The sequence below is a fragment of the Aptenodytes patagonicus genome, chromosome 15 (genome assembly GCF_965638725.1).
Source record: "Aptenodytes patagonicus chromosome 15, bAptPat1.pri.cur, whole genome shotgun sequence".
NCBI lineage: Eukaryota > Metazoa > Chordata > Aves > Sphenisciformes > Spheniscidae > Aptenodytes > Aptenodytes patagonicus.
This window is the reverse complement of record NC_134963.1, coordinates 15,705,112-15,730,691: the sequence shown is the minus strand read 5'-3', so window position 1 is coordinate 15,730,691 and position 25,580 is coordinate 15,705,112. Positions and strand designations below refer to the sequence as shown.

Below are 25,580 nucleotides of genomic sequence, written 5' to 3'. Positions count from 1 at the left end.
TTTTTTTTACTCATGATTGACAAAGCACTGTGAACAGGACTGGAATGCAATTAAAGCAGACAAAGGCATTATTCCAGCGTGAGGTTATTAGCTAAATAAAGCTGATCTAAGTGAGCCAGAAGAGATAAGAAAACATGTTTTCTGTATCGTGCTACATTTATAATTGATTTATTGCGCAAAGGAAACACCACTTAGACTGAGCTTATCTACCCTGACCCGGCTGTTTTGGTACAGGGTACCCTCCAAGGCTTCAGCATCACCGTCTCACCTTGGCCAAACCCGCGCCTGCTCCGGGACCGCGGGAGAGGAAAGAGGCTGCCTTCGCTCTCCGCAGCCCCACCGCTCTCCCGCTCTGAAGCCACTTTATCACCGAGCATCAGGAAATTAGTATTAACTGGGGGAAACCGAACCTCTTGCAGGCCCAGCAACCTCCATCCCGCCCCCCCCCCCCCCCCCCCGGGACCTCACCCCCTCAGCCCCGCGCCCGCACACCGACTGCCCCTTACGCCCGATTTCAGGTGATCGCAGGCCCTAAAAAAGCAGCCATGGCCCCAAATGTAGTTTTAAAAGTTTTTTGGGTTTTTTGGGGTTTGTTTTTTTTTTTGCTTCTGTTTTTTTTGAGTTGAAGCTCAGGCCCGGCCGGGCTCCACCCGGGGCCGGGTCCTGCCCCTCACCCGGCGGCACCCGCCGCCCCCCTGAGGAACGGGAGGGTCCCCCTGAGGCGCGGCCTCCTCCTCCTCCGCCGCCGCCGCCGCCTCCCGGCGGTACCTGCGCCGCCAGCCCCGGCCCCGGCCCCGCGGGCTCCCCCCGCCGCCTCGGCTGGGCTGGGCTGGGCTCGGCCCGGCGCGGTGCCGCGGGCCCCCCGGGCCTGCGCGGCGCTGGGGGCGAGCGGAGGGCGGGGCGTCGCCGTGAGGCCCCGAGGCCTCCGCTATGGCGGGCGCGGCTGAGGGAAAGCGCCCGGCGGGGGCCGCTTGTGCCGCTCGAAAGCCTGCGGCGGCACCAGCAGCACCCTCCCGGCAGCGCTGAAACGGGGCCGCGGGTGTTTCCCGGGGCCGGTGCGAGGGCGCCCGTGCCCAGCCCCGCGGGGGATGTTTCCGCCTCCTTCCCCGGGCCCTGCCGAAGGGGTTTAACGCCGCACCTCACGAGTTCGGTCGGAACGAGGTGACCCGGGGAAGAAAGAGCAGCACGGCCGTGGCGGGAGGCGGGAGGCCACGCACGTGAAAAACACCGGCGCCTTTGGACGCCGGCCCCTCTCGGCAGCCGGTGCCGTGGCCGGAGCAGATGCCGCCGGCAGGGCTGCGGCCCCGCCGGAGCGGGAGCGCGGCTGGGCTTCCCGGTCGCAGCTGCAGGAGCCGTTTTCTGCGTGGTCGGAGCGTTCGGTGTGTGCCGAGCCCTGAGGCAGCGGGGGGGCGGCGGGTGCTGGAGCGTGGCGCAGGCCTGACGCCTCGGGTGGCTCTGACAGGGCTGGCTCGGCCGCCGCGCCCGCCTCAAGAGACGCCACCAAACAAGTACCTGAATATCCAAACAAGAAATCAGGGTGGCCTTGTGAGGCTGGGCTGGGGCGAAAGCTGACGGGTTTTGCTTTACTAACCCACCCACTCTCCAGCTAGTCCGAGTTCATGCTGGGGCTGGGACATGTCCCTGGCCTTCACCCCATGCTTGAGGCTCCAACAGTCGTGCTTGTAACAGCAGTTCGGTATCGTACCTGCTTAAACTTGTTTTAAAGTAAAATACTGGTTTTATTAGCAGCACATCACCCTAAATCAGGTGCAGGTTTTAAACTGCTCGAAGCCCGAAGACACTTAGAATATTGCAGTACTTCCCTAGGGAAAGGGAGACTTTTAATATCGCCCTGACCCAAAGGCACCAGGGACTTCATAAGCAGCAGATTATTTCGGAGCTAGCGTTACAACGCAGGCAAGGAGGATGAACTCCCTATTTCAGCAGTTCCTTATTTACAGAATAACCTGCCCAAACCATTTCTTCCCATTTCCAGGCATTTTGTCATTCTTTGGATGAGGAAATGTGTTTTTTCCTTCTCATCTCTACCCCGTTATCATCCCAGGCAATTCAGCGGGGTGCTGGTGGGAACACCCCCCTGGCTCCCCCAGCTCCGGCAATGTCGGTCTGGCTGGTTACAATGGTTTGCCCGGCTGGTAGGGGAGGACACTGTGTTTTCCGAGTACTTGTGTTTTTCCAGGCCGTTTTCTGATCTCTTTCCAAAGACCTTTTCCCCGGTTCAGTTGACAACAGCTGCTGGAAAGCTCCTCCCCGAGGGAGGAGAGAAGACATCATTGATTTTTCAAGAATAACTTCACAACATTAAGACAAAACGGGATTGGTGCTGCTGTCAGCCGAGGAAGGGTCTGGAGGTGAGAGCTGTTGGTGTGACACACTCAGGGCTTTGCAGGATCATGTTTACCTGTCGCCTGCCTTGGTGGAGATCCAGTGCTACCTGCAAGCCGTGGCAGTCGGGTCGCTTTCTGCCTCGCGTCTGGGAGAGGTGCCAACCGCCGAGTCGTAAAGGGATCAACACGACCGCGGGGCAGGAGCAACAGGTTGGCATGCGGGAGAAACAAGCATTAGGAGATCTAGAAATGCCCCTTGCAAGGAGAGAAACCGAGACCCTCTTCCAAGAGCAGCCCCAGACTGGGAACCAGTATTTGGAAGATGCTTTGCTTCGGAGTTACTTGAAAACGCACCTTCCTCCCAAGGTCTGGCGTGCATGTCTGTGTTTCTGTGTGTACACACTACAGCTCTGGCTAGGTCACTGTTTAAGACTGTGAATTGAACATTTCCTTGAGCCCTTTTGTGCCTTCAAGTGTTTAACTGGGGGGAATTTATCAGCATTCTTTAGATTTGTTTTCTTTGAATCAGTGCAGGGGTGAAAAATACTGCCAGGACACAAACAGAAATAGAAAGTGGCTTAGTGGACTCCGGTGACTGGTCTGGGTGTTGCAACAAGGGTGTTGTTTTGGGATTGTCAGTGCGGGCGTTTGTTGTCTGGTCATCCAGAGAAAGAAATTTCAGAGAAAGGGAAAAAACTAAGGTGCTTCCAAACTCTGCTGTGCCAGTCCACCTCTCTCCCCCTGGGGAAGGGGGGCTTTTAAGGAAATTCCTTTCCGAAGGAACGGGGCTGTTCGCAGCGCTCAAGAGGATGCAAAGGCCCGTTGGGGTTTGCTTGTTCTCAGCACAGGTCATTGGCTTTTCTGGGTTGATTTTCAGACAGGGAAGGCCCTGTACGGATTGCAGGGGTGCAGAGAGGTGGGGTAAGACCCTGAGCTGCGGGTCTCTGCTCTGTGAGGTCCAGTCCTACAGGAACCCCCGGGAGGAGGCGGCTCATCTCACTGGCTGTCCTCTGCTGTCGCCCCAAGGACCGCAACTGTTTCCCACTTTTCAAGGACCAGATCTCGTGGAGCAGAGTGTGACCTCTCTCCGTGATTTATTCCAGCAGAAGCAATGCAATGACCTGTAAAGCCAGCGGGTGAGTAGAGGGGCAGAACCTGGCTTTCAGTGATGCTCTTCCTGCCACTCATGGCTCTCCAGGTCTGCGAGGCCTTGCAGACGTGGGGTAGTGAGAATGTGGAGGCAACCCTGGGAGCTTGCTTTTGTCACAGCCATCACCAAAGACAGGAATGAGGCCTCCCTAAGCACCACTGTGGCCTTCTTGCCAGAAGAGGAGATGGGGGAAAGGAGGATGCCTTTGGGCAAGCACGAAGATTTCGCTCCTAATCCGCACCTTTGGAAGAAGCATGATTCAGATCTCCCAAAGAGTAAAAGGACCAGTGCTGTCTTTCACGAAGGCTGAGAGCTGCTCTCCACTCCTTCCCCAAAGAGACAAAGCGGCTGCAAAATCTACCGGAGAATCAGCAGCATCTCCCTTACGTTTCTGTGCTTGGTCCCAGCGGGGCAGTGTTGCCTCGCTGCTGAAAGGGAGAGCCCAGTCGCTGCTGTCTGCTTCCCGCAGCACCCGCTCGTCTGCAGCCTGAGAGCTGGCTCTCCATATGAACACCTTCCTCTCCAGGAGAGCAGCAACAGATGATGCTTTGTGTGTCCCACTGAAGCAGACACCACGCTGGAGGTTGATTCCTGTTGTACTGTTCACCTGCGTTCAGTGGTGAACACAGACATTTTCCTGGAATGGAGCAAAAGATTTCTTTCTTTCTTTGAAGCTGGTTTCTGGAGAACACAGAAGAAAGCACCTGCTTTTTCTGGGCACCGTTGTGGAGAGGTATCTGTTGATCTTTGATCCCCCTGAAAATATATCCTTTAATATAAAGGATCATCTGTTTGCGCTCTTAACATGCAATAATTTGCGCATTTCCAATATATTCATCCCTGGGACATCAAAGGACAGATGAGGGTGAATGAGACCACCCAGCAGATGCTGCTAGGTAGCAGCTTCAGCCCCGACCCTGATGGTTTACAGATGCCCCCTCCGTATCCTGGTGTACGTTTTTCTGGCGCGCCCAGGCTGCTGTGTGTTACAGTCAGCAGTCACAAATGTAGGAGCTCTGATTTTGTTCTTTTACCTCGAAAATAAATACATTCACTCGGGCCACACGGTGGTTTGTAAGGCTAAGTGTGGTCAGGGCATGAGCTCACAGATAGGCACTCTGGTTTGGTTTTTTTTAGAAAATGTGGATGAGGCGAAGGGACTGCTGTAGTTTGAGTTCACTGTAGTGTGCTGAGACCTATTTGGTAGACTCATATTCTTCTGCCCACAAAAAACTACCAGGTAAACAGTCCAAAGGTTCTTGTGCTTCAGGGATCAGCAAAGTCCATGAACCTTGGGTTCTTAGGTTATGCCTCTAAAACAACCTTCAAACTGTTGTCAAGTTATGATAAGCGTTGGAGGCATACACCCGTCCCAGCTGAGCGCCACCGACAGCAAACGGGAGGGCAGCGTGAGCTGTACCAGTTGACAGGGCTCTCATGCATGGTTTTGGCTTGTTTTGTGATTTTTAATGCTGAGTATTTCACCGTTCACCTGAAGGAAAACTGGCTGGTCTGAGGATGGAGACTTCCAGAGTACTAACTGGCCAGTGTGTGCTGGATCCTCATTACACACGCGGAACGGCAGAACGATGAAAGAATCAATCATACGGGATGTAGTTTAATGAAAAATCAATACAGGGGGAAGCAGGGAAAGGAAGAAGCAGTGTTTGTATTTCATCAACAGCAAATTAATGTGTTTTGTAATTGCACCATTTTTGGTTACAGCAACTATGGCATTCATCGCCACAATTGTTATATTGAGGAGGAAACGAGCATCTCTTGAGGGGGTAGAGAACAGCAAAAAATAGTCCCCTAATGAAAGATCAGGTGCTTCTGTGACCCTCATTATGGTCTTGGATGTATTTATGCTAACAAGGGTCCAACAGTGCTAGAGGTTGGGTCCACCTGGCCTAATTTTAATCATCTATAAGTCAGGTTGTTTAAGTCTAGGCAACTTCGCTAGGCTTTGGCCACAGACAGTGAAGAGCACTTGCAGAAGGCAATTCCTGTCACCTTAAAATAGGAATCTGAGAGGGTTGGAATGAATCACTCCTCTGCGGGTGCCGGTTTCCCTCCATTAACTGTGGACAGACTACTCTGTCCAAGTCAGCCAAGCCTGGCTGAAACGAGGGCACATGAATCCTTATCCAGGGCCATTCAGGAAGCTGGATGCAGGGTGGAAATTTGAATCTAGGCACCCTGGGTGCCGGGCTGAAGCTCAAAAGATTGCTCCGTCCCTCCTTTTCTAATCTGATAGGCAGGTAACTACTGAGGCCAGTGGAAGTTCTCCTATACGGATGAAGGCTTTCCCTTTTTGGCAGCTCTTCCCCTGGCGTTCTTCTCCGGCAGTAAATCACAGAGTGGCTGAGGTTGGAAGGACCTCTGGAGATCCTCTCGTCCAACCCCCCTGCTCATGTGCATCTGTGTCGTTCTCAGCCCTGATACAAAAGCTCTTCTGTCTTTTGTAAAATCCAGAGATGCTGCCAAAAGTAACTTGAAAAAATTATTTAGGGGGGAAAAAAAAAAGTGACAGCTGAGCACAGCTGTGCCAGCAGAGGCTGAGAGGCAGGCTGTCCTGCTGCATTACAGAACGCATGGAAGGGCCAAGTGGCAAGAGACCACTAGCACTGCAGGACGATACGGTCAGTCCTTTGCCTTTCCAGCTAGGACTGAGGCTCCTTGCCTTCCAGCAGGGTGCTGAAGAGCTCTTCTTGTTGCTTCGCAGGTACTGGAGGAGGTGAATCGGGATCTGGAGAGATTTGGAAACCGTCTTCTAACCAAGATCAAACCTCTAGGATGGGAATGCGAGTTGAACCCCCCTGTGTTTCGGCAGTATGATGCCTGGGGGCAGCGGGTGGATCACATTGTCACCTGCTCGGCCTGGAGGAGGATGAAAGAGATTGCGGCAGAAGAGGGGCTGATTGCTGAGGCCTATGAGAGAAGATACTCCAACTGGAGGTAACTGGGGGAGAATGGGAATGACCTGGTGCCTTCCTGGTTAATTCTTAGCAAGGTATATGCAGCATCCTGTAGGACTGAACTTCTTGTTGTATAATGGGTAACAGACGATGCATGGACAAAAGCACACCTACCGCTGTACTGAACAGCAGTGTCTGTCCGCTGTAATGTTCCACATCAGCAATGATAAGCCGTAACTAATGGCCTACAGTTGATCACAATATTCTTTGATGTCACCTTCCTGATTCTGGGGCCTGGCAGTTCCCTGCATTGCTCCAGCTTTACATGCGTTAGTGGTAACGCAGCTAAAGGTCTGGGATTTTACTTGCAGTTTCTTTGTATTCTAGCCTCTGGGGACAGACCCACATGTCTTCTTTTTAAAAACTGCACTTAATGTGCGCCAGCTGGCAAGCAGTCCCTTCCATCCCGCCTTGCACTGGCAGTCCCTCTGGGACTGAGAAACTCTGCTGCTCCTCTTCTCTCTTCCTGGCTGAAACAGTTTTTGCCCTCTCAGAAATGAGCGGTCTGATTCTCACCTGTTTTGGCTGTATTTTGTTCCTCTCTTCCTAGTCCAGATGTTTTGTCCTCCTGCTGTGGAACTGCTGCATAACCTGTCTGTTTTCACTCTCTTTCTTTCCTAGCCGTCTGCATCAGGCTGTCAAACTGTATTTATTTTCAAGCTCCTCTGGAGGTTTCAACTGTCCGCTGGCCATGACTGATGGAGCAGCCAAAGTCATTGAGGTATGAGCTCAGCTGGTCTCTGAGGGCACAGCCCACGTCCTGGCAGCGCTGGTTAGAGACTGGAGCACTGGCCAAGGACGGAGGAGACCTGATCTGCCATCTGGCTCTGGGCATGGCCCTTCCTTGCTCTGTGACTCAGCTCCGTCTCCCACTGCCTTCCTCCTTTAATTACAAAGTCTTTGTGCCCAGGCTAGCTTTTATATTTACTTAGAACACTGTACAATAAAGCACATGAAGCCTGGGGCACCGCAGGTAGTTGGAAAGGTGTCCCATATGTTTTTACTATGCGATAGTTTGTTTTCCTGTTCCTTGTGTGGAGTGGCAGTTAAATGTATTGGGCCAGATCCGTACCTGGTGTAAATTAACCAAGTTAGCAAGACTTTCCCAATCTGAAGATTTGGCTCTGCATCTTAGCGACACCCTTTGCACTATGTCAGTGGCTATGTAGGATGCAGAGAAAAGCTAGCCCTTAAGTAGCTAGCCCTGGGCGTTTTAATTCAATAAAAAGAAAAAAAAGCTTAAGGCAGTTACCTCTTTCCTGCAGCTCTTTGGGTGCTGGTGACATCCAGCGTATATGAATGTATGCCGATACCCTGGCACATGTGCTGTTTTGAAAGCTCTCTGTCCAGATGTCTAGTGGTGCAGGGATCCGAGGGGGGTAGGGATGCTCGGCACTCTCCTTTGTGACAGAAGTCTGCACCTTCTGTCTGCACAGTGCTCTAGCAGCTGTGTAGGAGCTGGGCAGTTTCACAGACTCTCAGCAGTACATGCGGATGCACTGCAGTGCAGGACACTCAGTGCCCCGCTCGCCTGCTTGCGGACCGTCCGTTCTGAGCCTAGGACACACCAGTGTTAGTTAAGGCAACTGCCTAATTTCATCTACTGTGTTATGTTCATCTAAGTTTCTTTTCCCTCCCCCAAAACAGTCACTAGGTATTCCCGGATCTCTGAAAAACGCTTTTGACCATCTGACATCCCGTGACCCCAAGAAGTTCTGGACCTCTGGCCAGTGGATGACCGAGCGCAGGGGAGGCTCTGATGTTGGTACGTGTTCTGAGGTGGGAAGCAACTGCAGCAGCAGCTGGATGTGTTAGCGAGAACCGAGAAAATGGAGGGTGTGGGGAACTTACAAAGCCAGGTAGCTGGTTTGGGAAACTTCAGCAGAAGTCATCCAAATCCTCTGCCTAGCTCTGCTTTTTAACCAACAAAAGGCCCAGCTTCTGTCCGCTGATGCATGCAGTACGCGCAGGCAGGTACAGAGCTGTGTTCCTTGCACAGGTAACACACTGATGTCTAGCTCTATAATCTAAACCTTGAGCAAGACAGTCAGACCCATCCCAGCTGGGACTGAGAAAGCATTCTGGGCCTTCAACTTTTATGCCTTGACTAATGTTAGTAATAGTGTGACAGGCCGGGAAACTTCAGAACTCTGCTGCGGAGACAAGAAATGTGGAAGGGGAGTCACCTGCATCTCGTGAAGCTGCAGTTGGTTTCCTGGTGGAAGAAGTGAAAGGGTCAGCTGTGGAGTGAAAGATGTGCATCATTGCAGGACTCCCGATTCCGTAGCACCCTTTGTTGTTCTTGGCCGTGGTAGCTCCTAAAGAAATGGAGGCACTGGATTATACACCGTGGTGCATTCTGCTTACAAAGCACTGCCACTACCAGCTGTTAGCCTGGAGCAACTGCTGGAAAGGCTCGTGTTAAACAGAACATATTTCCTTTCTAGTACTTAACTCTGGCTGCATTTCTTATCCAGTGTCATGGAAGAGATTAGCAGCTAATCCATACTCCATCTTGATAGCAAGAGATGACTTAAAAGAGCTGCTGCTTAAACCAAAAATCAGCATTGACTGATACAGAAGTTCCCATAAAGCCAAGATGATCTTCTCCTTTCTTGCAGCTAATGGCACTGAGACAGTGGCCAGAAAGCAGCCAGATGGTACATATCGTCTCTATGGTTTTAAATGGTTTACATCGGCTGCTGATTCTGATGTGACATTAACCCTGGCCAGGGTAGCGGATGCTGAAGGAAAAGTAAAACAGGTCTGTTTGATGGTGGAACCAGGTGAAGGAGCAGGGGCATCCTTTTTCTTCCTTGTTTCATCGTAATGAAATCTTCTTTGCGTGCCTTTCAATGGCCCCAGGGTTCCAGCGGCCTGTCCCTGTTCTTCCTGAAGGTTCGAGATGAGGAGGGGAAGCTGAACAGCATCCAGGTGCAAAGGCTGAAAGACAAGTTGGGCACGCGGCAGATGGCAACAGCAGAGCTATGGCTAGATGGAGCTAAAGCAGAGCTAGTACGTAAGGTTTCACCTTCCTCTTGGGACTGGGCTGGCTTGGCACAGCAGACCACTCGTGGGGGTTTTGGCAGTGATACCAACTGAAAAAGTTCCTCTCTTCCACCTCTGTGGCTGGCTGTTCACTTCGCAGGGCGCTTCAGCAACGGGGCTGTGTGTGGGACAGAGCTGAGAAGAGCTCAGGAAAAGACGGGAGGGGGAAAAGGAAAAAAAAAGTCATTTTAGGCTCGTCGTTTCCCTAATCCAGTTGCGTTGACCCAGCTGAGGGACAGTTCCGTGTAGCATGCAGGTAGGAACGAGCAGCAGGGACCAGAACTGATCATGCTGACGTGGTCTCCAAAGCCACCTCTCTGGTCGTGCCACAGACTCGGCTAAAATGAGACAGCCGTATTTTAAAGCAAGCAGATCTTTGTGGTGCCTGAGGACAGAGACGGAGTGGGCAGCATATATCTGTCTGTCTGTTGACACAACTTTCACTTAGATATGCATCCGCTTCCAAGGCTGTGCAAAAGGCTCACGTCGGCCTTTGTTCCTTGATGCTTTCAGATCTCTGCAGAGGGTCGTGGAGTGGCCTCCATCTCCAACATGCTGAACGTAACTCGGATCCACAACGTCATTGGTGCAGTAGCTTCCATGAGAAGGTGAAGGCAGCATGGATCCCCCCAGAGCTGAAGGAGCAGCTTATCAGGACAAGGGGACTTCGCAATGCTCAGCATTGCAACTGATTGGCATCTAATGCCTTTGCAGGCACAGGTCTGGAAGCCAGCAGTGCTGGAGAAGGTTGGCCTGTGGGTGGGTGACCTAGGCTGGTGTGCTACAGCTGAGCAGGGTTCTTCCAGTGGGGGTGGCTGGAAGGGAAGGCTCAGAAGTGGAAGGTTGCTGGCCTAACTGCTTCCCCTGGCTGTATTCTCTCTAGGATGATCAGTCTGAGCAGGGAGTACGCCCGTAGGCGGGTTGCCTTTGGGAAGCTTCTCAAGGACCATCCCCTACACATGCAGACGATAGCCCGGATGGAGGTAAGGCTTTTGGGAGCTGAGCTGACCCTGTTGGCGAGGAAAGAGGGCAGAGGTCCTCAGCTGCTAATGAGCACCGCCAGCCTGCCTCTGTGTGCAACAGTCAGATGTAGAAGGCTGTTCCTGCTACAGTGAGATGTATGCAGCAGGGGAATTGTCATATTCTAGTGGGATTTGATCTGACAATAGACCTAGCTTCTCTGCTGGACTTCACGTTATCCTAAACAACAATTACCTGGGAGCTATCCTGAGAGGAGTGCCAGAGTTCATGCATGCACCTACATGCATATGCCATGACCTCTGAAGTTGGCCATTAGCGTCAGAGTCCAAGCATGACACCACAGTCTCCTAAACTGCAGTTAACAGACTCTTGTCCAAGGCTGATAACAGACTCATCCAACTTCCCTGGTAGCTCACGCGCCAGGAGATGGGCTGTTCCCAGCAGGCTTGGAGAATTCCTGCGTAGTCACCGTGCCCTTTAGCTTCCAAGAAGTTTGTCTTCACTGTGTACCTGCACAGTGCTCATGACCACAAGACGCCGAGCTCAAGTACAGCCTCTAGATGTGAATGTCATCCAAGGCAGTAACAGACAATGGAAGAGAGCAGCATGAATTGGCACGCTGGCTCTGGGAGGAATTTCACATGTGGGCCTTTGCTCACTGCAGAATGTCTCACAGCTTTGCCACAACACTGAGGTGTAGCGGCTCACTAAATCCACAGGACACAGGTGGCTTCCCACCCCTACTAAAACTTCAAAAAGGCACACAGTTCTTCTCCTCTCACCCACCCAGGCACTACTACTTTTCTTAAGTGGTGTAACACCAACGCTTGCCCTTGGGCTGCAGTAGTTTCATGCAAATTTTTCATAGAATCGTATAATTGTTTAGGTTGGAAAAGACCTTTAAGATCATCGAGTCCAACCATTAACCTAGCACTGCCAAGTCCACCACTAAACCATGTCCCTAAGCGCCACATCTATATGTCTTTTAAATACCTCCAGGGATGGGGACTCCACCACTTCCCTGGGCAGCCTGTTCCAACGCTTGACAACCCTTTCGGTGAAGAAATTTTTCCTCACGTCCAATCTAAACCTCCCCTGGCACAACTTGAGGCCGTTTCCTCTCGTCCTATCGCTTGTTACTTGGGAGAAGAGACCAACCCCCACCTCGCTACAACCTCCTCTCAGGGAGTTGTAGAGAGCGATGAGGTCTCCCCTCAGCCTCCTCTTCTCCAGGCTAAACAACCCCAGTTCCCTCAGCCGCTCCTCAGCAGACTTGTTCTCCAGACCCCTCACCAGCCTCGTTGCCCTTCTCTGGACACGCTCCAGCACCTCAACGTCCTTCCTGTAGTGAGGGGCCCAAAACTGAACACAGTATTCGAGGTGCGGCCTCACCAGTGCCGAGTACAGGGGCACGATCACTTCCCTCCTCCTGCTGGCCACACCATTTCTGATACAGGCCAGGATGCCATTGGCCTTCTTGGCCGCCTGGGCACACTGCCGGCTCATGTTCAGCCGGCTGTTGACCAACACCCCCAGGTCCTTTTCCAACAGGCAGCTTTCCAGCCACTCTTCCCCAAGCCTGTAGCGCTGCATGGGGTTGTTGTGGCCAAAGTGCAGGACCCGGCACTTGTCCTTGTTGAATCTCATACAATTGGCCTCGGCCCATGGATCCAGCCTGTCCAGGTCCCTCTGCAGAGCCTTCCTACCCTCGAGCAGATCAACACTCCCGCCCAACTTGGTGTCATCTGCGAACGTACTGAGGGTGCACTTGATCCCTTCGTCCAGATCATTGATAAAGATATTGAACAAGACCGGCCCCAGTACTGAGCCCTGGGGAACACCGCTCGTGACCGGCCGCCAGCTGGATTTAACTCCGTTCACCACAACTCTCTGGGCCCAGATACCCAGCCAGTTTTTTACCCCACAAAGAGTACACCCGTCTAAGCCATGAGCAGTCAGTTTCTCCAGGAGAATGCTGTGGGAAATGGTGTCAAAGGCCTTACTGAAGTCCAGGTAGACCACATCCACAGCCTTTCCCTCAGCCACTAAGCGGGTCACCTGGTCATAGAAGATCAGGTTAGTCAAGCAGGACGTGCCTTTCACAAATCCATGCTGACTGGGCCTGATCACCTGGTTGTCCTGTACGTGCTGCATGATGGCACTCAGGATGATCTGCTCCATAACCTTCTCCAGCACCGAGGTCAGGCTGACAGGCCTGTAGTTCCCCGGACCCTCCTTCCGGCCCTTCTTGTAGAGGGTGTCACATTTGCTAACCTCCAGTCACCTGGGACCTCCCCGGTTAGCCAGGGCTGCTGATAAAGGATGGAAAGTGGCTTGGTGAGCACTTCTGCCAGCTCCCTCGGTACCCTTGGGTGGATCCCATCCGGCCCCATAGACTTGTGTGTGTCTAAGTGGTGTAGCAGGTCACTAACCATTTCCTCTTGGATTATGGGGGCTTCATTCTGCTCCCCATCCCTGTCTCCCAGCTCAGGCGGCTGTACCCGGAAGACAACTGGTCTTACTATTAAAGACTGAGGCAAAGAAGGCATTAAGAACCTCAGCCTTTTCCTCATCCTTTGTCACTGTGTTTCCCCGCACATCCAATAAAGGATGGAGGTTCTCCTTAGTCCTCCTGTTGTTGCTAATGTATTTATAGAAACATTTCTTACTGTCTTTTACGGCAGTAGCCAGACTAAGTTCTAGTTGGGCTTTGGCCCTTCTAATTTTCTCCCTGCATAACCTCACGACATCCTTGTAGTCCGCCTGAGTTGCCTGCCCCTTCTTCCAAAGGTCATAAACTCTCCTTTTTTTTCCTGAGTTCCAGCCAGAGCTCTCTGTTCAGCCAGGCTGGTCTTCTTCCCTGCCAGCTCGTCTTTTGGCACATGGGGACAGCCTGCTCCTGCGTCTTGAAGATTTCCTTCTTGAAGAATGTCCAGCCTTCCTGGACTCCTCTGCCCTTCAGGACTGCCTCCCAAGGGACTCTTGTCAGCCAGGCTCCTAAACAGGCCAGAGTCTGCCCTCCAGAAGACCAAGGTGGCAGTTCTGCTGACCCCGCTCCTTCCTTCTCCAAGAATTGAAAGCTCTATCATTTCGTGACTGCTATGCCCAAGACAGCCTCCAACCATCACATCACCCACAAGTCCTTCTCTGTTCACAAACAACAGGTCCAGCGGGGCCCCCTCCCTAGTTGGCTCACTCACAGCTGTGTCAGGAAGTTGTCTTCCACACACTCCAGGAACCTTCTAGACTTTCCTCTCCGCTGTATTGTATTTCCAGCAGACATCTGGTAAGTTGAAGGCCCCCAGGAGAACAAGGGCTAGCGATTGTGAGACTTCTCCCAGCTGCTTATAGAATATTTCGTCTGCCTCTTCATCCTGGCTGGGTGGTCTATAACAGACTCCCACCATGATATCTTGCCTTGTTGGCCTTTCCCCCTCATTCTTACCCATAAACACTCAACCCTATCGTCACCATCGTCAAGCTCTAGACAACCAAAACACTCCCTAACGTACAGGGCTACCCCACCGCCTCTCCTTCCTTGCTGATCCCTTCTGAAGAGTTTACAGCCATCCATTGCAGCCCTCCAGTTGTGCGAGTCATCCCGCCATGTTTCCCTGACGGCAACTATATCATAGTTTCCCAGCTGCACAATGGCTTCCAGCTCCTCCTGTTTGTTGCCCATGCTGCGTGCACTGGTGTAGATGCGCTTCAGTTGGGGTATTGATCCACCACCTTTTTGGGGAGAGAAACTCTTAAATTCCTACGTGACCATTCTCAGGCGCTTCCGTGGTTTCTAACACATCCATAACCCTTGCGTCTTTGCTGCCGCATGGATCTCCATCCCCTACCTCCACTGAGACAGCAGACCGAAGGACCTCGCTAGCACACCATCCCTCAAACGTCGGCATGCTGCCCCCAGGCTTATCTCTAGCGAGCCTGGTTTTATCCCTTTCCCCCTTCAAATCTAGTTTAAAGCTCTTTCAATGAGCCCTGTTAACTCCTGTGCAAAGATCCTTTTCCCCCTTTGAGACAGGTGTACCCCGTCTGTCGCCAGCAGGCCTGGTGTCGTGTAGACCGACCCATGATCAAAAACCCCAAAATTCTGCCGGTGACACCAGGCTCGGAGCCAGGTATTGATCTGCTGGCTCTTCCTGTTTCTTCCCTCATCATTCCCTGCAACTGGAAGGATAGAGGAGAACAGTAACCCTGAGAACATTTCAAAACAGTATTTAAAAATCCTCTTGCGAGGTGGGGGAGAGGGAAAGTGGTCAACATCTGTCAAACATAACTTAAAGCTCCAGCATCTCTTAGCCTGGGGCCAGAACTCCACCTCTGAAAGAAAGGCCAGATCCTGTATAGTCCCACAGCACATCACTATGTACAGGGGCTACAGAGCTCCATATCCCGATGCTTCCCAAATCACAACTTGCCAGGGAAGTAAGTTGCTCAGCAAGAAATGTGTCAAAGGCCTTGCAGATCCTGGTGCTCAGAGGTTGACCATGAGATGTGCGGTCTCATGTCCCTCACCCTTGGGAAGGATGTGGATTTATGACCTGGATGCCTGATGGGAGCTTTGATAAGGCTCCAAGCAGGCCTGATGAAATGGCATTGCCCCTTTCCTCGTACGAGATTGTAGTGTCCAAGAGCGGCAGCTCCGGACTACCTTTAATATTTCATGCTTTGTGCCTTGGCTGGTCAGTGGTCTTTGTCTCTGAAGCTGTGGGTCTGTACAGGTAGGGGTGGCATTTTGCCCAGGTCCGAGTATCGCGCATCCCTTTGAGATAATCTCATGGCACCTCAGCAGACCAGGCTGGAATCGGCCTGAGTCAAAGATCCTTGCCAGTGAAGCTCCCCGCTATCTCTGCTTGCAGGTGCAGACACGAGGGGCGTTTCTTCTGCTTATGGAGATCGTTCGTCTGCTTGGACTTGTAGAAACCAACATGGCGAGTGAGCAAGACCAGCTTCTCTTGAGACTGCTGATACCAGTCGCCAAACTGTACACTGGGAAGCAGGTATGGAGCAACCCCTTTGGTTAGCCCGGAGTGGGGCTGCGTGCCACATGAGCAACCACAGAGCTGGAAAGAGGAGTGTTAACACGGCCAGCGTGAAGGGCAGCGATAGCAGGGGATACCGGCAGTGACCTCTAGCTGCAGGGCCTGCAGCAATTACTGCTCTGCACCGAGGCTGGACTTTGTGGGTAGGAGACTTGTCCCTTTGCTCTCAAGGCCACAGATCAGCCGTCCGATCAGAACAGATGGAGCCAGCACTGTCTGTGAGGTACTCCACATGCCACAGAGGAATGCTGCTGAGGCTGCCCTAAGACCAAAGTGGGGCACTGAGCCACAGGGGGAATATCTTTCCCCTAGTTATGAATAAAGAGAAGGTGTTAAGGCTTAGCATTAGCCTTAACTTCAGGGGTCTGTCCCTCTTCTAATTGCCCTCAGCTTAAATACACAGACGCTTACACACCATAGGCAAGTAGAAGGTAAAGACTCTCCTGGACTAGAGACACGTGCTCCCATGCACCAAGCAAACCACAGGTTTATCCTTACCTAGAGAGGACTGTATTGAGACAGGCTCTCCCTGTATCTTCTCCCAAGGTCTGACTGCTCCTGCAGGTTCTCTCTCAGTGTTACTCAGTCTTCATTCCCCGGGCTGCTCCTCCTGCGTATAACGAGCAACCTGCCTCAGCAAATCAGTGGGATCCGGTCAGTCCCATCCCAGCAGGAACTGCTGGGTGATGTTAGAGGTTTCTGGCCGCTCTTTCCCCTTGTGCAGTGTGGATCATGTCAGCTCTCTGCATTTTGCAGGCTTCTGCTGTTGTTGTTGAGGCAATGGAGAGTTTTGGAGGACAAGGTTACATGGAGGACACAGGCTTGCCAGTCATAGTCCGCGATACTCTGGTAAGAAAGCAGCAGGAGAAGCAGAAGAAGCTCCTGCATGTCACCTAGTCCCCTGCACAGTACTCCGTGGTTGCCTGCTAAAGACATGCTCAAGGGAAAACACAGTCCTCCCCAGACTCACTCCAAGCGTGGCAGCTCTCTCCTAGTTGCCTTCGTGCTGAGCCCAGTCACCACCAGGGAGGGGGCGTGATTTGTTCCTGGTGCTGGGGTTGTTGCCTAGCTCGGTAATGGAGCTGGGCTCCTAGCTCCCATCACCACTGCTCCTTCCCACTTGTGGTGAGGCAAGACATCCCTGGAGATTCCCTTGATATCCCCTAGCTCTGCCCCATGTCTTCCTCACATTCCCCTTTCTTTATTGCAGTCGCTCCAAAAGGCTCCTTCATGCTCTTCCACAGTCTCTTCTACACCCCACAGGTGCTGTCCATATGGGAGGGAACAACAAATATCCTGTCACTTGATGTCCTGCGATCCCTCACCAAGAGTCAAGGACAGGTGATGGCTGCGTTCTTCTCCGCAGTGCAGGTGAGCCCACATCAAAAGCACCGGTCAGCCTGATGTGCCCACCTCGGCAGAGTCTCATTTGGTGTTTACGCTCCTACCTGGGTCTGGTAGGGAATACGACCAAACTGAAAGCTTTAGACAGGCGTTCAGAAGGCGTCTTACAATTCTGCTCTTTAAATAGCACTTACAAAAGCAGAACGCAGGCAGTGCTCATTTTGGGATCCTTGTGAGCTGCAAAAAAATGCAGATACTTTCATCTCGGCAGTGAAGAGTTCTGCATTGCCAGAGTTCCTCATGACAGGTACCAATGCAAGTATATTTTTAATGTGAGAGAGTCACCTTCCTGAACCCAAAATAATTCTGTGGTTTTGTTTCTTAACTGGAAAAACACCACAAGACTGCTGAATATTAAACCTTCGCTAGAGCTGCCTACTGCATTATGACTTTTATTTTTATTCCCACTGAAAAGATGGAAAGAGCCAAAGGAATTCCATTGCTGCCTCTTTAGATCTGCCGTTCTCTGGCTTTGCCTACAGGCTGCTCTTTTAAAGGTGCTCAGATGACAGGCAGTCACCGAGAGTTCAAAGCAGCTCAGAATTTCATGAAGGTAAATGAGCATCAGCTGTCTTGATATGTCCCATAAAGGGAGACAGGAACCAGCCTGAAAGGCGTGATCGGCATATCCGAGGGTATTCCCTCCGAGATTAGATTATTAATCCAGATAGAACAATCCAGATTACGTTAGCCCAGATACAGTGGGGGAGTCCTGGGCATCTGGAGTGCTGGCTTTGACTATGCGTAGCCTTCACTTTCGCATCCAGACCCCACGAGAAGGGAAAGGTCTGGGTCACCGCACTCCCTGCAGCACTGACAGCTGGATGGGTCTTTCAGAAACACACGAGGAAGAGCCCGACTCCTTCTCGCCAGTGGCCGCAGCTGGCAGCTTCTGTTACACTTCAAACCCCCAGCTCAGCTGTATTCTGTACAGAGCACCCCTCTGACCTCCAGAGATGAGTGTTTTCTTACCGTCCTCTCGGACAACTTTTGATAAAGGAAAAACACCTCAATTTGACTACTGAACAAGAAACCCAAATCTGCTCATAAAGCGGGGCTGAGCACACCTGCTAATGAAAAAGCCAACTGGTCCAGCTGCTAATAAAAAGCAGCTTCGCCTGACACTGCGGGTGATGGGGTGGAGAAGGAAAGGAGTGGGTGGTAGGCTCTAAAAATAACTTGGAAAGAAGCCGGCCTCCACAGGCTTACGCTTACGCTAATTTAAACGAATACCCCACAAAGGTGCCATACTGCAGTCCTCGGAGCACCGCGCTGGAGTAGCTGAGAGGGCCCCTCCAGCTTCTTAACAACTGGATAATCAGAGAAGCACTAAAGAACACGGCAACGTGATTCAGAGCAGGTACCTGCACAGCAGTAACACCAAGTGTCGAGATTTATTAATTAACAAGCTCATCATTGCTCTTGCGCTCCCACAAATCACGCTGTATGTAAGACTAGAGGGTGAAAAAGCGAGCACTGACCTTAAAGGTCTCCAAATTCCGGTAAGCGCCATTGCATTTGCTGCTCCTGTCACACCGAGGCTGCCTCCACGTCCACGGAGCGTGGCGATGGAGTGGCTGGAACGGGCTGAGCTGGGAGAGCAGTATTGATGCGCTGATTCTGGATGTAATAGATCGTACTTGGCAAATTCAACCTGGACGTGTCAGAAAGCTTTTCCCTTACGTAGCCAGGCACTGGAAAGGCAGACCGGGAGGTATTTCTGCAGAGTGCCTCCGCAGCATCGGGCAGGAACGTGCCGAGTTTCTACGCCAGAATCAGGGTTTCGCTCACAGGTGATAAACAACCTCTTTCTGAGCTCCAGGTGTCCAGATTCTTTCGGTCTCTGGGAGTCTGGCTCATTTTGAAACATCCTTCCCATTCCCGTCTAGTGAGGAAATCATTTAGCCCTTCATAAAGGGACTTTTACTGCTCCAATCCATTTCCTTTTTATTGATGCACACAAAACTAGTACAATTGATTTTACGGTTGTCCATCAAGATTCTCAGTTTGCAGGATTTGTGCCCAATGACAGGCTCCTTTGGAGAAAGCAGCATTAGTACTTTGTTGGCACAGCACAGCACTTTGTTCTCTGAAGGTCGTATCTCAGGATAACTTCCCCCCCGACCCCACTGCCACCTATTTTTGCTTTTATCCTGTGTCAGTTGCCTCTACGGATGGTGGGATACCTAACGCTGATGGTGCTGTGACCTAGGAGCAGGAACCCAGTGTCGTAATTATCCTCAGGAAAAGGGAAATACGGGGAACTTCCTCATCCTCGCACAGTGTGGTTCTGAGAAGCTGAATTTTTAGGGTTCTTGATCACAGGCAAGTTTGTCACAAGCCGCCCTGTCCAGAGGCAGTTCGTCTGCAAAGCCTCAGGAGAACACATGGCGAGAAGAGCAAGTGTGAGCGGGAGTCCTGGATTCCAGCTCAGCCGTGGTGGGAGTTTCAGGTGGATGCTGCACGGGGGCAGTCATTTCACATTGTACTAAAAATTTATTAGCTGGCGTTTTGAGCCAGAGCATCGGGTGTACTTTAGAATTCAATTACAATCTGAAAAGTGCCTCTAAAACAGCACCGGGGAATTATTTGATTTATTGCATTTTAGTCACTTCAGGTTAAACTTGGTCACATCCCAGTGCAGCGGTGTGTCTGAACGCCAGCCCTGCAAGCATCTTGCAGAGCTCAGAATCGACTGTCTTACGCATCAAGAATGACTGCGTAGGGCTGAAACTCTAGCTGTGAATCGGATGTACAATGTAAGACACGTGATAGTGTTTTCAGGTCCTTTTCAGACCATAACCACAATTTTAACACGGCAGGAAATAAATCTAGGTTATTAAAGTGAGACTACATATTGGCTTGAAGCATTAATCTGAGACTTGTGCTTCTAGCCCTGTTTTGGATGTTCTTCCTGTTGCTGTATTTTTAAATACTCATGATTAATCTTTTAAGCAAAAACCATTCTGACAATCTTGCCTGGTAGCTAGTGAGAGCAAACAAATGAGCGGCGTCTTAAAATTCCTCAGTAAAAACCTGTCGTGGTTTAACCTCAGCCGGCAACTGAGCACCACGCAGCCGCTCGCTCACTCCCCCCCGGTGGGATGGGGGAGAGAATCGGAAGGGTAAAAGTGAGAAAACTCGTGGGTTGAGATAAAGGCAGTTTAATAGGTAAAGCAAAAGCCACACACGCAAGCAAAGCAAAACAAGGAATTCATTCACTCCTTCCCATGGGCAGGCAGGTGTTCAGCCATCTCCAGGAAAGCAGGGCTCCATCACGCCTAACGGTGACTTGGGAAGACAAACGCCATCACTCCAAACGTCCCCCCCTTCCTTCTTCTTCCCCCAGCTTTATATACTGAGCATGACGTCCCATGGTATGGAATGTCCCTCTGGCCAGTTGGGGTCAGCTGTCCTGGCTGTGCCCCCTCCCAGCTTCTTGTGCACCTCCAGCCTGTTCAGTCGGTAGAGCATGGGAAGCTGAAAAGTCCTTGACTAGTGTAAGCACTGCTCAGCAACAAGTAAAACATCGGTGTGTTATCAACATTGTTCTCACCCTAAATCCAAACCACAGCACCGTACCAGCTACTAGGAAGGAAATTAACTCTATCCCTGCTGAAACCAGGACAAAACCGAAGGAATTGGAAATATTGGCGCTCTAAAGCTCTCTTGCTCTCTGATGATTTCAGTCAGAAAAGAACCGTACAGCTGGCCCAGCACCGCCGCGTGCGTGTGCCTCCCCTCAGTTACACCCTCCAGGAACTGGAGCAGATCGACGTGCAGGAGAGAAAACAGGAGCTGCTCCTGCCTCCAGCATCGTCCCTGAAGCAGCTCTCCAGCCTCTCGCTCTCAAACGCAGGGGAGGGCGTGGAAAAACGTGGCTTGATCTTTCAGAAGATTCAGTGCTTTTGGTTAGGAAAAGAATGAGTGTAATCTGCGGGGGGGGGGGGGAGGGGAGTGTAAATTATTGGAGAGCAGAGGGAATACGACGTCTTTTTTTTTTCCCCTGAGGTTAAAATGATGCTTTTATATTCCTGGTCCGTACTGCCCAGGCCTTTAAACCTTACAAAGCAAGGCAGCGTGGGACGTAGCGGTTCGTACCCCAGCCTTTAGCGCGAGGGTGCCGACAGAAGCGCGTCTGTTGTCTCTGTGCTTGGCCTGTGGGATGCTGGCTTCCGCCCAGGCTGCTGGGAATATGTTTATGCCTTTGGGGTCTTTGATCCTTGTTAGCAACAAGCTCCGAGCTACTTTTAAACCATCTTATTAGCATTCCGTGGGCTTGGAGGGTTCTTTGGACTTTATCTTGGCACTAGACCTAACCGCTTTAACGATGATGTTTTTGTATTTGTGCAGCATATGCTGCGAGTATTTATGTACCGCTTTGCCTGGAGCACAGCACAGCATCCATTGAGGATCGTGTCTTTCTTGTATTAATAGTCAGAAAATACAGGGCCATGGTTAGGCAGAAGGCGCCATGCGCAGGCGTACCGCAGAAAACAGAACTGGGTTCAGCTTGTGCAGTCCGGGGTCCTACCGTGCGAACGAGCTGTATTTTCACGTACTAGCAAGAGGAACCGCATGATCACTTAGGCGCTGAAAGCCTCAGAAACATAAAAAATTAGTTCTGCGCAGCAGATACTTACGGGCTTTAGCTTCGTAAATAACCTGCAAATGAGACTAATTAATGAAAAGCACCTCCTACCACCTGCTGAGCTACTTAAACGTGCAACCCTTCCTTTCTGCGATTCCGTCTAAGGTAATCCTTTAGTTCTGCTGCAGAGAGGCGGGTTTGAACGTTGTAAAGATGTTATCGCAGCGCACGAGGCTCCTGCCCACCGATGAAGGCAGGGCCAGCCCTGAACGCAGGCAGCGTGGGCGGGTGCCCGGGGCGGCCGAACGGTCGTGGCCTATTTTGCTGCAGCAGAGCCCAGCCGCGAGTGCTGCAGGGGGGGTGCGGGGTGTGTGCAGGGTCCGGAGGTCAGCGATGGCTGCGGGGGTGAGGGCTGGCTGCTTCTCCGCCTGTGTGACTTCAGGGGGACCGAGCTGCCGCCCCAGCCTGGCGGCTCCATGCAGAAGGCACGCTCTTCTCGTTCGATCCCTCCTAAGAGGGAATAACACGGGAAACACAGATTAAAGGCCAGCCTCTGCCAGTTGCACCCAGGCAGCCATGGGCATGCCACGTCAAAAGAGCAACTATTTTAGACTCTCTCGGCAGAGCATCGCTTGTGCTTTCGAAAGAGATTTGGGACACTGGAGAAACAGCAGCTTAGCTCAACCAGGGGGAGCTTTTAGGTGGTGCTTTTAGGCACAGTTAAATGCCTGACACCCATCAAAAGAGAGCCACTCTGGTCCCGGGGCCTTTCCCACCGACACGACTTGCAGAGAAAAGCTGCTTTAAATCTGAATTTTCCTGCCTGGACACCACTCTTAGCATCTTTGTGGAAGCGAAAAGAAAAACCCAGGAGAATTAGAACCTGATACAGGTAATTAGAGAGAGTTGGGGATGTGATCTGGTCCCCACGTGCAGCTGGAAAGCCAGCGCGGAAACAGCAACACGCTGGGTCTGGCTCTGAGGAATTCTCCGTCCTTGGGGCAAGGCTGCGAGTTTCCTTTTGGCAACGTCCCCTTTCCTGCTGCCGCGCGGTGCTCGGGCCACTCCACCTACGGCAGCGCGAGTTACAGCCACCTTGATTCGAGCTTTTTGTTAGTAGCTGCTGGGCGTGCTTCCTTGCAGAAGGTAAATAGGCTGCAATTTTTCCTGTGATTGTTTTCTTTGCAGCAAAAACTGGAGCTGGCTTCGAGCACGGCGAAACTGGAACCCGCCGTGAAGCAAACGCGGGATGCCATCAGCAGTCTTGCGCAGTTCACGCAAGCAGCTGGTTCCAAGGGGGCCGTGACCATGGAGCTAGCAGCAAGAGACTTCTCCTACACCCTAGCGAGGATCTATGCAGGTAGCGGGAAAGACAGAAACGATGGATTTTGGACCAGGAAAGGGCTAGGAATCGGCCCCAGAATGGCCTGGTTTCACACCTGGGTAAAGGGTGGAGTTTAAGCTCGGTCCCCACCTTCTTTCAAACTGAGGCAGCTCAGCCTGGCCAGTGCTGTTGAGCCGTAACCACCACCCACTTTTTCACCAGCCCTTGCTGTTTTGGCTGGAGCCCAGGAACACTGATGTCTCCTGCTCTTCCACAGGAGCTCTTTTAATCGAACACGCAGCTCGGCCTGATGCTTCCTCCACAGACATCTCCGCTGCTCGAAGGTAAGCAAAAACCTCCCCTAGCACTAACAGTTTTAGACGATTTCTTGTGCAATGCAGCAGGCTTTGCTCTGCCTCTCCGAGCGACCTGACCCCCTGCCGTGGCGAGACCCAAATTTCCTGTCGTCGTAGATGGAGACAAACGGCGTTCTGGGTTGGTTGCCGTCAACATCACGGCTCTTCCCTGCCACGGGGAATCTCCCTTCTAGCAGCGAGGAGAGGGATCCAAACCGGGCAGACCTCCAGCCGAAACCAGCACCGTCTGCCTCACGGGGCTCGGACAAACCGTTTGCATTCCCTGTTCAGGTGGTGCAACCAGGAGCTGTGCCCTGTGGCCGCGGAGTTAGAGAACAGCAGCTACGAGGCTGAGGAAGCGCTCGTGGACGGCGCGCTGGTGTACGAGGGCAGCCCTGCCTGCGGCAGCAGGCTGTGACTCACCGGCGGCAACTGGGAAGTCCAACCCCCAGGGGAAACAGAAGGTGGGTTGCAATCCAAAAAAACCCAAAAATATCCAAAAATCCTCAGACAGCCGCGAATTACGGGCGTGGTGGGGACATTCCACCGGGGGCCAGACCAAATCCTTCTGGAGTAACCCCCAGCTGCACCACCTGCTCCAGTCTGAAATCCACCGCTTTTGTGCCGAGTTATTTGCTAACGCAGACACAGCCACTGACGGTCAGCCCGAGGCGCCGAAACGTTCGTACCGTGTTCTAGGCAAAGTCTAAGCGATCAAATCCAGATAATGGCTGGAAAGCAGCAGCTCTTCAAGCACCAACCGGTGTTCTTTTTAAAGAAAAGCAACCAAAATCAAACTGAAAATTATTTGAAGCTGATTAAATACAGAAAAACACGGGTTTCCCCTGTTCACCTTCGTGCTTTCCAGTGCTAGACATGGCCTTCCACCCTGGCACCTGCCAGGGACGGGGTCTTCTTCCGGGGCAGCCTCTTACGCCCACCGTGGCTGCGTGGATGGTACGTCCCCTCATACAAGCAACCTCCACGGGAACCGACGGGCTGGGCTCGGGACCCCCGGCTCAGCGGGGGATCTGGGCAACTCCTTGGGTAAAACAAAGGCTTTGTAACCCAAACTTTCCGCTTTCCCAGCCAAGGCTATTGTTAAGCGAGGTAGCCACGGGGCACTGCTTAGGCCAGCTCGTGCTTTCCTTTCACATTCTACCTTGTCTCAAACGAGCTTTGCTTTTACTTCATTAACCTGGAGTAGAGGCTTTACCTTCACGCGTATTGCGGGGCGCCTTGTCCCCGCTAAAGCTGCTAACTCGGCTCCGCAGTCAGCCGGGACGGGCGAGGAAAACGTTCCCGACCTGCTGCATTTCAAACACGGGATACAGCGAATTGCTGTTTGCAGCTCCGTAAACGGTCGGCGTCAACACTGCCCTGCAAAGCTGTTCTGTGACAGCTTAGGGGAGGAGGTAATTTCAATTACATCACTCAAACTACATCAAAACTGTACAAGTTGGTACCAAAATTAAAGAAAAAAATTCATTTAATTTTTCTTAAGAAAACTTCTTTTATTCACTACCTCCAGGAAGCTTACACCTTCCCTATGCCCGTGTCCTGATGATGCTGCAATTCATACTGATTTAAATTCTGACCTAAGTTTTAGACTGAAATCCAGTAATCCTCCACCAAAGCAAACACCTGCACACCGACTGCGCGCTTCTCTTCACCCTCGGCCCGTCAGTCTACCTGCTTGGTATTACCCTGATGACTGAAAGTTTTTAATTAAAAAGTTGCTAGTAACAGGAGAAAAACAGTACTAGAACAAAGGCAGTTGGACTGTATAGCTGCGAAGTGCTACCGCAGCTAGGATCTTGAGTGGGAGGGGAGGGAAGGAGCTGTTTGCTGAGCACAAGTTGCCCACCGTTTCACCGAGGCCAAAGTCCGCAGATCCAGGAGGCCCCAAGCGACCGAACGCCGCCTCCAGGGAGGAGCCGAGCAGTGCCGGGGGAGGGGGGGGGGGGGGGGGCAGTCCCCATGGGACGCGGCGGGGAAGGCTCTGGGGGCTCGCTCTGTCCCAGCGCGAGGATCACAGGGCTGAGCCAAGCGGAGCTCCTCTCAAATGACACAAACGCCATTTAGGCAGCCCCAGCCCCCGCGGGCTTTCCACTGCAGCATTTCTCCGTGTCCCTTACACATGCATTTACGTGAATAAAGAATATTTGGGTTTGAAAAATCTCCTACGTCCCTGTAGTTGTTTGGCGTCAAAGGTCTCGCAGGTGTCAAAGCACAGAAACCTGTCGTGCTGCGTGAAAATCAGGAGAACGGGAAAGCGAGGGAACAGCACGTGGCTCTAGCCCGAGCGATGACGGCAGCGAAGTCCATCACCAGGTTTGCACGCGG

The 25,580-nt window shown here is 52.1% G+C and overlaps 2 protein-coding genes across 10 annotated transcripts in view; one reads left to right on the top strand and one right to left on the bottom strand.

Annotated features, from left to right (window-relative positions):
* Window positions 1-1,348, bottom strand: part of HORMAD2 (HORMA domain containing 2) — a 37,316-nt gene extending 35,968 nt beyond the window's left edge. For all 6 annotated transcript variants that reach the window (XM_076353286.1, XM_076353283.1, XM_076353284.1 and 3 more), the window contains exon 1: window positions 1,139-1,348. The gene's annotated coding sequence lies outside the window, so the exon portion shown is untranslated. The remainder of the gene's footprint in view (window positions 1-1,138) is intronic.
* LOC143167637 (acyl-CoA dehydrogenase family member 11-like) lies at window positions 998-25,170 on the top strand. 4 transcript variants are annotated; one of them, XM_076353280.1, is made up of 16 exons: window positions 999-1,161; window positions 2,226-2,714; window positions 6,224-6,456; window positions 7,098-7,197; window positions 8,124-8,241; window positions 9,098-9,240; window positions 9,342-9,491; window positions 10,038-10,132; window positions 10,408-10,507; window positions 15,377-15,517; window positions 16,316-16,408; window positions 16,823-16,930; window positions 22,743-22,914; window positions 23,156-23,222; window positions 23,526-23,698; window positions 24,766-25,170. In XM_076353280.1, exons 2-15 carry the CDS (start codon window positions 2,415-2,417, stop codon window positions 23,650-23,652), a joined length of 1,947 nt encoding a protein of 648 aa, XP_076209395.1. In that variant the 5' UTR covers window positions 999-1,161; window positions 2,226-2,414; the 3' UTR covers window positions 23,653-23,698; window positions 24,766-25,170. The 4 variants fall into 4 exon arrangements, with proteins under 4 accessions (XP_076209397.1, XP_076209395.1, XP_076209396.1 ...); XM_076353281.1 differs by lacking the exon at window positions 24,766-25,170 and having other exon boundaries at window positions 9,375-9,491; window positions 23,526-24,727; XM_076353279.1 differs by lacking the exon at window positions 24,766-25,170 and having other exon boundaries at window positions 23,526-24,727.
* The last annotated feature ends 410 nt before the right edge of the window (window positions 25,171-25,580 follow it).